General features: G+C 37.2%; 1 protein-coding gene across 1 annotated transcript; it reads right to left on the reverse strand.

Moving 5' to 3' along the window:
* Positions 1-1,443: 1,443 nt before the first annotated feature.
* Positions 1,444-12,181, reverse strand: LOC140159674 (acetylcholinesterase-like). The gene is made up of 7 exons (XM_072183169.1): positions 11,840-12,181; positions 6,715-6,874; positions 6,474-6,551; positions 5,748-5,866; positions 4,973-5,137; positions 2,605-2,808; positions 1,444-1,674 (listed from the first exon to the last, which is right to left on the reverse strand). The coding sequence occupies exons 1-7, from the start codon at positions 12,179-12,181 to the stop codon at positions 1,444-1,446; spliced, it is 1,299 nt and encodes a 432-aa protein (XP_072039270.1).

A 12,181-nucleotide genomic window follows, 5' to 3' on the forward strand; every position in this document is an offset into this window, starting at 1 on the left:
GGGGGGCACTCAAATATAATGATGTAATCATGCGTGACCAAAAAGGCGTGAAAATGGGTGCTTTTTCTTGGCTGGGTACGTTACGCGTGTGACGCGTTAAGGGGGCAAAAAACGGTGATTTTCATGAAAAGGGGTAGTTTTAAAATCGTTTGTAACGCATTTAGGGTACCATTTTAATCCGCTTTTCAAATCTGCTGAAACTCCGATTCCGAAAAAAGTTTATTCCAGTGCCGGAATTCCCCGTTCGTATAATGTTTACAGCATACTCCAAACCTAGCGTGTCACTATGTTATGCATATATAATTTATTTCATGACGTGTTACATGTGATTTAAATGGCCTCGTACTTCTATGTAAAATACCGTTTAGATTAAAAAACATGCATATTAATTAATAACGTCATATAAATGTTGCTTGAATTCTTTGAATTATGATGGGTATATAGTTCAGTGGACAAATGGGGAGACAAAAAATCCAGGACGAAAATATGTATTTCAAAAAAGATTTTCAGGACCTTTATAGATTCCTCACATTATTTACTACTCCTGCTGGTAGATTTGTGAGTTTCCCCTTCTCTGGATTACTTTAGGAAATTAGAAAGCATGAAGCGTGGATGTTCGCCTAGTCCGTACTTTGTATTAATAATTCGGATTCGGGCTTCTAAAGATTCAGGCTAAGCCGTATGTACCATTGCCTCTTCTCTTTGTGATGAATTATAATTGTGAGCTGATCCTGCAGTTTCGAATTCGGGAGTGATATGAGTGGAAGTGATGTAGCGAGAGGGCAAGGGCTTCGCCAACTTGTCACGTGTTTATAGAAGGGTCACAGAATGCTTGCTTTATATGCCCAAAATGACATGATATGATGTCATTCACGAGAGCGTGCTATCGCTGCAACACATTACCATGACTGACCCTCACATTCGAAATTAAGTATGAAACCTTAATTAATAGTAGGATATTTGACATCGAATAGTCAAAATCTTTGCAACATCTTGCTACAGAGTCATGTTAAACATCAAGCGTGTGGATCGAATTCCATATGAAACCATCTACAATCTGACCAACACCACTCCAAGATTCATCAACTCAAATTTCACGGCCATATACTGCGTCTTGAAGACGACGAGCCTAGCCTAAGAAAGAATATGCCCTTTATATTCCACCACATGGGAAGAGGAAACCGGGACGGCCACGCACACTGTACTTACAGTATGTCCAGCACCTCCTGGGAGATACTGAAGGGATGCTGCACCCAAACAAAATTGTTTCGCTTACCCAAAATCGCAATAGTTGGAGAAAGCTTGTAGCCGCCTGCTCCGCAGCCGACTGATGATGATGATGATGATGATGATGATGATGATGATGATGATGATGATGATGATCATGATCATGATGAGTCCAAATCAAATTAACAATAAACATGCTAAAAATGAAGTAAACACTTAGCACGCAATATACTTGATACAATATACCTCATAACGGTATACTTGATCTCCAGCCATTGCATGAGCTCTAGCGACGATATCAGTAGGTGCGGCAAATGCTTCATCCGTGCTCATGTCAACATAAGGTCTGAAGAAGTCCAAGCCGTCTTGATCCTGGATTGTCCAATCAAAGTAGTGCTGGTAGACTGAATCTTCAATTAGTGGGTTTTGTATATACGCGCTTAAAACCTGTAGATAATGTAGTGTTGGCATGTTTATTGTAAAACAAAAAGAAACAGATCAGTTAAAACCACCCAGAGTATTCAAGAATAATTTGAAAATAAATTTCACAGTGTATTAAGAACAAAAAGGGAAGATAGACAAAAACAGCTCGAGAACAGTAAAAGAGAGTGAGAGAGCTTGCGGGGAGAACTGGTGATAAAGAGAGAAACGACATTCCGTAGAGTAACCTTTATATAATTTCGTATGGAGAGCCGATTACAGGATGTCCCCCGTCATAAAAATAAAAACAAAAACACTCGGATGTCGAATTATGTTTAGAAAAACAATGAATCCTTTGATGTATTTTAATACTTTCCGCAAAGAGGAGTGCTTGATCTTTAATGTAAATTTTATTTCACATCTAGCGGTGGTCTAGAACAAAAGTTATGTTTCATGCACCAAAGTTGTCAAAAGTCGACCGCACGAATTCATATATTTCAAAACATTACTGCCTTATAGTTGCTACGGGTACAATATGCGTATTCGAACCCCATTGCACAACGGTTATATACGACTTGGTTTTGAACTAAAGCAGAATAGCAGTAAATAGCACTGACAACCTGTAAAGTGTGCTGAGGCTTGTGGATCAACGTCTAGGCGTTGTACTTGTGCGTAGCGCACTATAAATCACTGCGCTTTTTTTCTTTTCTTTTTTAAATCATGGTGTTTTTTTGATAATAATATCACTTGATTGTTTCAGAATATATTGCAGAGTATTGCAAATATGTACATGTCACAAAAATGCTCATGAATGTTCTCAATTTTCCCAACATTATTATTTTGACTGATTCGGCACTCTACAAAATCAGAACAACATCATGTAAAATTTAAAATTACTTGCATTGATTGAAATACCGCCGGTTTTTTTTTATTTGAAATATTAAATCAATATCTTACACTTTTAACTTCCTCTTCACTAACAAATGGTGGATCTTCCCTAACAACGTATTCTGGATGCAAGCCTAGAACCATAAATGTTCCTTCATCAGCATTGGTTCCTAACATCAGTGTGGTCCTTTGAAACTCTTGTCTTTGTATAAGATTCAATGGATAATCATCTAAGAAATAGTCGTCAATGCAAGGAGCTGAGATGAACCCAGACTGTACAAAGAATTATATTAATAAAATATTAATTGGCTTCGAGGGTAATATGGAATTTTAGCAAAACAATACGTTGGTACACGTCAATTGCATTCTGGTCCGGCATTGCGAAAAAATACTGCGTGCCGCGTATTCCCGTCGATCTCATTCTTTAAAATTTTAATTCAACTCTGAAATATTTCTTTGCTTAATTTTATGTATATCATGTACATTTCATCATGCCTTACCCAGAATTTCCAGGCATGTGAAAAGTGAAAACCACCTTTCTCCTGTTTTGTTCAAGATATCTTTGGAACTACATTACTTTTGAGCGTCAATTTTCAGGATGGTAATGAGAAAAATAATGATCTATGATATAAAACCAAAAACTCATCAACAATGAGAAAAATGGGGGGGGGGGCTGCTGTCAATCGGGTTACGGAGCTTGAATGTTTTTGTGTACGTGGCATTAATAGTGCTTTTTCTGAAGTTATTTCTGACAAAGTAAACATTTTTCTGGTTTGTTCTTCTATCAATATCCCGAGCACGGTTGTTTGATTTGATCAAGTTTTTAATTGTCTAACAAAACATAACGTAAGTTTCAATTCTAGACCTTTACAATACCAACAGCTATCACACTAATATACACATACTTTTGTAGCTATTTTTAACTTAGATTTTCTTTTCTATATCAAATTTTTCGTCTTTTTCTACCTTTTTGTGGTAAATTTTATTCTATAAACTGTATATTTAAGTGCAAATTGAGGGCGCTATTTATACATATTTGATATTTAACTTAGCCCAATTATATGAGTTATTCCTTTCATTTCTGGATGAAACGATAAGTAGCGCCATCAGTAAAAATCAATACAGTTCTACATGCTATCAATCAACCGTTCGAGATAAGAGCCAAGAGTTGTTATTTTGTTGTTAGTGGTGCATAATGTGTGGCAAAATAACATACCCGCGAGAGTGACTTAGCTTACCACGTGGACGACAATACAATATTAATGGAATTTGATATTGTCATCCAGGTACTTCACCTAATAAACTATAATTGCTCAGTTTGTATCGCTTGGAAGCCTGATACAAATAATAATTAAATATTTATTAAGTTATATCATCGTAGATTTTCACTTTCACTCACAGTAGCTCGCAATTACAGTATATTATTGCTTCTTTATTAACCCTAGAACTGTGCCATATTTTGTAACACGTACTACGACGGGGGTGGTGTTGTTGCACCTCCGCCCTAATTTTCAGTTATAAACGTCATATACCGCTATATTTGATACCAAGATATAGCTAAGGGTCTCCTCTTTCCAGTGATACCAAAATATTACATAGGCGTAGATCCCGGGGGGATGGGGGGGATTTATTTTGCCAGGGGGGGATGCTCCATACAATCATTCCCCCAATGTTGACGCCTGAATATAGGTTTCTGACCAAATTTATCTCACATTTGCTCATTTTAGCCCCAAAAGTGCACATTTTCGCGCGCTTCGCGCGCATTTATTCAACTTTTGCACCATATTTCATCAGTTTAGCTTCAAAATAGCAAACTTTTTCGCGCGCTTCGCGCGCATTTGTAACATCAACTTATTCTGTTGCCAAAAGGTGCTGGATTCACTATTCTTCAAGAATTTTTTTCAACATCATCCCCCCAATGTCAAAAAGAAATCTACGCCACTGCAAAGTAATTACAAACATTCCCCACATAAGGGGCTGTGCAATAATTATGACTTATGAGTCCTGGGGAGGATAAAATGGGGGGATACATGGCGAAAAGGGGGGGGGGCGAAGCAATTTTTGGCTAAAAATGCTTAAGGAAAACAGCACGGAAACGCTTACTGCTCGCTGCGCTCGCAACATGTATCTACACCACTTAAAGTTTGTAAATTGGGATCAAAAATATTTGGCAAGCGCGGGGGGGGCAAAGAATTTTTGGCAGGCAGGGTGCGGGGCAAACGATTTTTGGCGAGCCGTTTGGAAATTCCCCCGGGCGGGGGCTCATAATTATTGCACAGCCCCTAATGTCCGGCCCTAATGTCGTTATGCCGTCATAATGTGAGAGCGCCCATGGAAATTTTGGAAATTCTGGCTATGTACAACCCCCCCCCCCCCTTTGTAGTTCTATGGTTACAACATTATAAATCGATCATAAATAATTTTGAATTTCACTTACTGCTGCACCAGCATCATAAAGTTCTTTAGTGGTGGCATCTCGTAGACATTGACGTAGCTGAGTAGTATCAGTGACAGTGCATCCCAATTCGGCTCCCATTTTAAACGCTATCTCTCTTCCTAGACTAGATTCTTGAAGTGCCCACGGCGATACGGCAGCACCACTCTGACGAGGAAAATAAAATTTTGTCACTTTGCTGCTGTCCGAGGCTACGAGACATCAAGAACTCGCATAGGTGTTTGGTCATAGGCCAAATGAGTGTGACATGTACAATTTTTGCTCGCTAATACGCGCGATCATTGTCCCAGTAAAGCCCGTTTCACCCCGATCATGGTCCAAAATGGTTCTCGGGAGCCTTTGTATATATAGGGCCAGTATCGGGAACAGTGTGTACTTCGTTGGTATATTGTGGAGTGGAAAATCGCAACGCAGAACTGAAACACCCAGAGGACAAAATATTATGAAGTGGTTTCCTTTATAAAAACTGATAATTATACATTCCTACATTACCAGCTCTGCCATTTCTAAAGATGTCCTGTCCTTTTACAATGTTGTATCGTTAAAAGTATTTCTGTCATGTATGTTGTCAGAATATCTATTTTACATCTGACCTATATATAATTGAAGACCGAATTAAAAAGACTAGTTTGCGTCTGACGTCAGTTCAAAGGCGCGGCCTGATTGGTTGCTGACTTGCGCAGTATACGGCATTTTTGGTCTGCTTGACAGGACGTCATACGCAATCTAGTATTTTTAATTCAGTCTTCAATTATACCTCCATTATAGCTTGCTTGAAGAGTCCTGTACTCAGCTTGGAGAGTAGTTGGTAGCTGACACTAGCCGAACCTGCACTCTCGCCAAAAATTGTCACTTTGTCCTTATTTCCACCAAATGCTACAAAAAAGTTCATAGTTTAACACCATTACAAAAATGTATAATTTCAGACAAGCTTAAATAATTTTGTCAAATTTTGAAATACTAAATACAAGGTTTCATTGAAGAACAAAACGTATATATAACATGGGTGTAACAAAATGGACTGCCTATATTCCTACGGTTTCCGGCATGAGAAATTGCAGAAGTATACTAACAAATGACTTTGCATAACTGTGGGACCGTCTATTGCGCTGACTTGGCTAAACAATTCCACTACAACGTTACTTCGGGTCCTGATACCGTGGTAAGGCCTGCCATCAACCCACGAGATTGGTTGCTGATAAAGCCCCATGATTTTTATTCTTGCTCCAATGAAAGGACAGACTCAAAAATTGGTATTGAGGTCATTTCGTTTATGTAGGAAAAACCACTCGCTTTTGTTTATTTTTAATTTCTTCATTATGCACAATGCTCTGTTGTAAATTTGCGTGAACACGAAATATCGGTAATTCACGCAGAAAGTGAAACAGTGCTACCAAAACAGCTAACGTAGTGTGTAATACCGCAGAGCCAACCGTGAGAGATTGTAAACTTTATAGCTTTTTTTGCATCTAAGATTACTTACCGTGGATATTTGCTTGGACCCATTTCAGAGCTTCAACTTGATCCACCATTCCATAGTTACCCGGTAAAATACTGTCACCTTCATATAACAAAAAAAGAAATGTTATTATAAAAAGTGGCAAAACATGAACATTTGGAATCTGAATTATATATAAAGGAACATTGACACAAAGAAATTGAACAAGAAGAAGGAAGAAGTAAGAAAGAAGAAGTTTTTACTGCATGTAATTTGCTTTAATTACCTGTCGTAAGATACCCAAATGTAGACAAACGGTAGTTAATATTGACAAGTATGACCTCACCAACGGAAGTCAATGGTTCGCCATTGTAGTCCGACTGTGCTCCTGAGCCTGATGTGAAAGAACCACCATGAATCCATACCATTACAGCTGCATCAGATATCTGTAAGTTACATTCGTAGGTATAAGTGCGTTTGATTGTAGTTTGTTTCTGATGTATATATTTTGCAGTATATGGATCAGAAAGCGGGCGACAACGTCATCAAACGCGATGAAGGAACGTATTCTGTAAGTCACATCCCAACAAACAGGTTTAAATGTCGGTTATACAAAGAGTATAAAAATATTTTAACAACATTCCTAAAAACATTTTTGCAAACGTGATGCAAAACATTCTAACATGATAATTAACTGTTGACAAAATATTTGCAAGATTGTATGCACAAAATATGCTACACTAACGTTTTAAAAACATATTCATGATCTTTATATAACCCGACATATGTTGGCAAACAACACACGGAAGATGATTTTTTAAATTGAAAGCTTTGTGCATAACTTTACACTGATCTGTTAAACTTTGTTGGAACTCTACCATTTAAATGTTATTAAAACATTTTGAATAAACCAAACTGTGTAGACTCTCATTCATCTGGGTATGTTGAAATTAAGATTTAATTTAAATCTGGTCAACCAGACATACCTATTTTTGACGGACGAACCGACGTTGCGACTGAAACCTTCAGTCTTCAGCTGGGTTGTGATGCAAATGACCTTGAATACCGGACACAAAGGACATGACATTCCTCGTCAATTGTCATCAATACCGGAAGTGTCCGGTACTCAAGGTCATTTGCATCACAACCCAGCTGAAGACTGAAGGTTTCAGTCGCAACGTCGGTTCGTCCGTCAAAAATAGGTATATTTGGTTGACCAGATTTAAATTTAAATTTAAAAATCTTAGTTTTGAATAAACGTTTTATGAACATTTTTGTGTTTGCTAGTATACGATCAGCCACAAACAGCTCATTCTGATGCCAGATAAGGTGTGGCGGATAGATCGGCGCATTAATTATAAAATCTTCCGCACGGAAGATGAAATGTTTGAAACGTCTTAATCCAATCTCAACTTGCTGCCGCATAAGCTATAATGTGGCAAGCACGAAGGAAAATGGAGTTGTTAAGATTTAAAGAAACAGAACACGCGGTGGTGGTAAAGGTGATGATTATCCTGTTGACTGTGCTGTTGTAACAGGAGCACAGAAGTGAATTTGCTCCCAATGGAGTTGAACATTTTAAAATCCTATCGAAAATTGCCGAAAACCAGTCGGTGTCCTCATCAATCAGCTTAATGTGACCGGTCGACCCCATCCCAGTTGAACATGATGCACTTATGGTCCATGGCAAGCCCGATTCGACCTTTGTGGCATTAAACCCAGTTAACAGGATATTAATCCAGTAAATCGATTCAGTAAAGCAAATAAGCTCATGCATTCGATCAATAACGACAACCAGCTTCGGTCGATTACCCCAGCTGCAGCGTGTGTAAACTCTAATTTGCATAGAGGCTGTACGTGAAATTATTGATTGGCTCCAAACAAAGGATTTGAACCGGTGCAGTCCACCGTAATCATGTCGCAGTGCAGTCCATTCAATCAAATGTTGTCATCAACCTATTTGATCGCAGTGCATTGTTATGTGTGTGAGACGAACTGTCGCGGTTGATTGCAATCAAACATGATGTCTTATGTATTACTTTGTTCCGTGATGAAAATCGTGATGTTTTATTTAATCACTCTCGAAAAAAGTATTTCTTTTGTAGGCCTATTACTTTGTTTTGTGATGAAAATCGTGATGTTTTATTTCATCACGCTCTAAAACAAACGATTTCTTATGTATTCCTTTGTTTCGTGATGAAAATCATGATGTTTTATTTCATCACTCACGAAAAATGATTTCTTATGTATTACTTTGTTTCGTGATGAAAACCGTGATTTTTATTTCATCATCACGCTCTAAAACAAACGATTTCTTATGCATTATATTTGTTTTGTGATGAAAATCGTGATGTTTTATTTCACCACGCTCTAAACAATAATTATAGTTAAATGCATTTTAAGAAAAAAATCTTATTAAAACAGTATGTTGTTTAGAAAAAATGTAGAAAGTGATGATGACGATGATGATGATGATGATGATGATGATGATGATGATGATGATGATGATGATGATGATGATGTCTCCAAAAGTGTCCCGGGTTTTTTTTCTTGCCCTAAATCGTGCGTATCTATTAATAAGGCACTTCAATAATCAATAATCAGTCCCGTGACGGCCTCCACTAACTAGCTACTAACTTGGGTTATGGGCGCTGAATTTCATGTTCACTGTCACTTACTCATCAGCGAAGTACGACCCTTTTTCAACCACCTACAGTACCCAATTTCGGCATACTATGTAAGAAACTCACCATGATGATCGAACAGAGAGTACTTTAAATGTAGCTTGTACCGTTTTCGTGTGGCATTCTTCAGAAGTGAGCGGTCCGTTTACCAAAATTGTCTGTCAAATCTCCATTCAATTAACACGGGACGTTGGCTAGCTATGTCTTGCCCTCACTCACTATTTTACCAAAGTACGAATATTTCTGAGCATCTAACCTAGCTGTAATTTTAGGTCATGTTACAGGAATATATTTGCTAGAAGTTTTTGAGAGTACTTTTAAGGGCTGGGGTATGAACGTTTGGACAGTATTTATTTTGGGACATTAGAACACGTTAGACATATCGAATTGCATTCTGAATACGAAGAATGTCATTCTGATATCAAATAATTTTGATTTTTGAAATTCGCAATTTAATACACATTTTATGACAAATCATTAAAATTGATATTTTTGATATTTAACAGTACTCGAAGTAAACTTTATAAATCTGATGATTTATACTTAAAAGTGTATGTAGGTGGGATGAAAAGCCGATGATCAATTGAAAATTTGGACCTTTCGTATTGAATATATGGATTTTTTTTCCAAAAACACCAAAAAAAATTAGGTCTTTTTGGGCAAAAAGTCCATATCTTCAATATGAAAGGTCAAAATTTTCAATTGACCGTCGGCTTTTCCTTCCAACTACATACACTTTAAGAATATATCATTAGATTTGTATAATTTACTTCGAGGACTGTTATATATCAAAAATTTGAAAAATATCAAATTTTTATAATTTGTCATAAAATTTGTATTATATCGTGATTTTCAAAAATGAAAATTATTTGATATCAGAAAGACATGCTTCGTATTCAGAGTGCCATTCGATAGGTTTGAGGTGCTCTCATGTCCCACAAATAATACTGTCGAAACGCAATAAACGCTCATTCTAGATCCCTTAATATTGGCCGGTTATTTTTCACACATTGACGTTAACTAGACAAATGCCTATTCTTCTAACATGGCACGATTTGTACAGGTCACAGCTCAATGGTGAGAGCACTGTGTATTGTGTATAGGAAAACGGACAGTAACTGCAGTATGATGACTCAAAACACTGCAGTTAGTGTACCTGTTGCTACTGCTTCTCAGTGCTGCCACTACTGTTAATGATGACGATTTGAATAGATGACGATACTGATGATGATTGTCACTGATGATAAAGCCCGGGGATAAAGCACTACGGATTCCAAGGCATTCTACTGGATTGGCTTTAGGAATTACTTACAAAGTAACAGGAAACAATATGTGTATTATAACGCGTGTAAATCCGAAATGTCCCTCAAGGTTCTAAAATTGTGAAACTCCAAAAAATGGGCGATAAGGACAGCAGACAATAGCCAATAGTCATTATAGAAGTCATACAGCCCCTTGTTTGCAAAATATAAGATTTTCGCAAACAATGACCCCAACAAATTAGAATTGGGAGTTTTTATGTACAAGTACAGTATTAACGAATTACCGAGATTATTTAACAGTTTATTTACCCTGCGATCTAATATTTCGGCCATCTCCTCCATGCTTCGTTTATGGAATTTTGATATAATGACATTTTAGTGCGTATTTTGTTATTTTTTATGTGAATTGTGGAAATGAATGAATGAATGAATGAATGAATGAATGAATGAATAAATAAATAAATAAATAAATAAATAAATAAATAAATAAATAAATAAATGAATAAATAAATAAATAAATAAATAAATAAATAAATAAATAAATAAATAAATAAATAAATGAAAAGGGATGACGATATGAAAATATAATTATGGGATGGTCCCTGATTAACTTCATTTCCACTTGTTCTCAGAAAACTTTGGTATTAGTAGAAAACACATACAAGGATTTTTCACTAACTTTTAAATATTAGGGCCAAATCCCGGGGGGGGGGGGTCTTCGAAAAATTTTGTACGGGCGTGTGCCACGCAGACTTTCGGATGCTGACTTTCTCTATACCTACTTTTTGCTGTTTTTGCTACCCATCAGTATACCAATTTTCAAGAAAAAGCACCCAAAAAGCACCCAAATTTGCCGTAATTGGGCGCTTTAATGGCATTTTTGCCCAAATGCGCCCAATTGGGCGCATTGGTATCCACTGAAAACCCACCCATCGATATACCAAAATCGCTGAAAAGGTACCCCAAAACCGTGGCACATCCCCGTATACCTTCAACCAGGAAGAACCCCCCTCCCCCGGGGGCCAAATAATATTATGTAGTGAATTTGCTTTCATTGAGTTAAGACACAGCTTATTCGTTGTCTTGTTTGCTATATTGAGTTCTATTTGAACTTGCCTTCAGGTTTTGACTTGAATTTGTTTTTTAAAGTTGTTTGATTTTGTATTTTGTTGTCTGTCCCTGAAGAAAAACAGTTTGACTGATCGAAACGTCGGTTGTTTTTTGTCTGATTGATTTAGTTTGTCTGCTTTATGTGTGCACAGTGATTTTCATCACTTGTTCCAGTATTATACATATTTTTGGACACTTCTATGGGCTGTGGAATTGGCAATTGTTGGCAATCGAACTTTGCCTCTGTTTGTGGCTACATTTGTTGTTTGGTTTATCGTGTCTGCTTATGTGCACAGTCACTATATGACCGCTAAATATCACAAGATATTTAACGACTCACTTTAGCTTTACTTACCCCATGGGGTACATAAATATTCAAGTACAAGCAATCTTCGCTAACTTCCAATTGATCTTTGACGACGGTAAGTGATTCTTGGTAGCAAGAAGGTCTCAAATAAGTTGCATTGTAAGTTCCATCCCAGGTCGTCTTTTTCACTGGGTGTTCGAATCTTACTGGTGGTTCAGCAAACGGTACTCCTTCATACACATCTATCTCTCTGTCGATATTGATATACTCATGTTCTGAGAACATAACAGTCTTACCCATCAACAGGCCTTGTTCTACCTCAACAATTGGTTGAGCATTTGAGCTTGTCACAATTAGCAATAAACCGAAATAAAATGCTTTTCGGTTCAT

The sequence above is a fragment of the Amphiura filiformis genome, chromosome 8 (assembly GCF_039555335.1).
Source record: "Amphiura filiformis chromosome 8, Afil_fr2py, whole genome shotgun sequence".
NCBI classification, from domain to species: Eukaryota; Metazoa; Echinodermata; class Ophiuroidea; order Amphilepidida; family Amphiuridae; genus Amphiura; species Amphiura filiformis.

What these genes read in the sequence shown, in the direction of transcription:
- LOC140159674 (XM_072183169.1), bottom strand. Translation starts at nt 12,181, where the DNA reads ATGAACCGAAAAGCATTTTATTTCGGTTTATTGCTAATTGTGACAAGC. An exon ending in ATATTTATGTACCCCATGGG is followed by an intron (nt 6,875 to 11,839) that starts GTAAGTAAAGCT and finishes TGTAACTTACAG; the next exon opens with ATATCTGATGCAGCTGTAAT. An exon ending in TTTATGATGCTGGTGCAGCA is followed by an intron (nt 2,809 to 4,972) that starts GTAAGTGAAATT and finishes TTCTTTGTACAG; the next exon opens with TCTGGGTTCATCTCAGCTCC.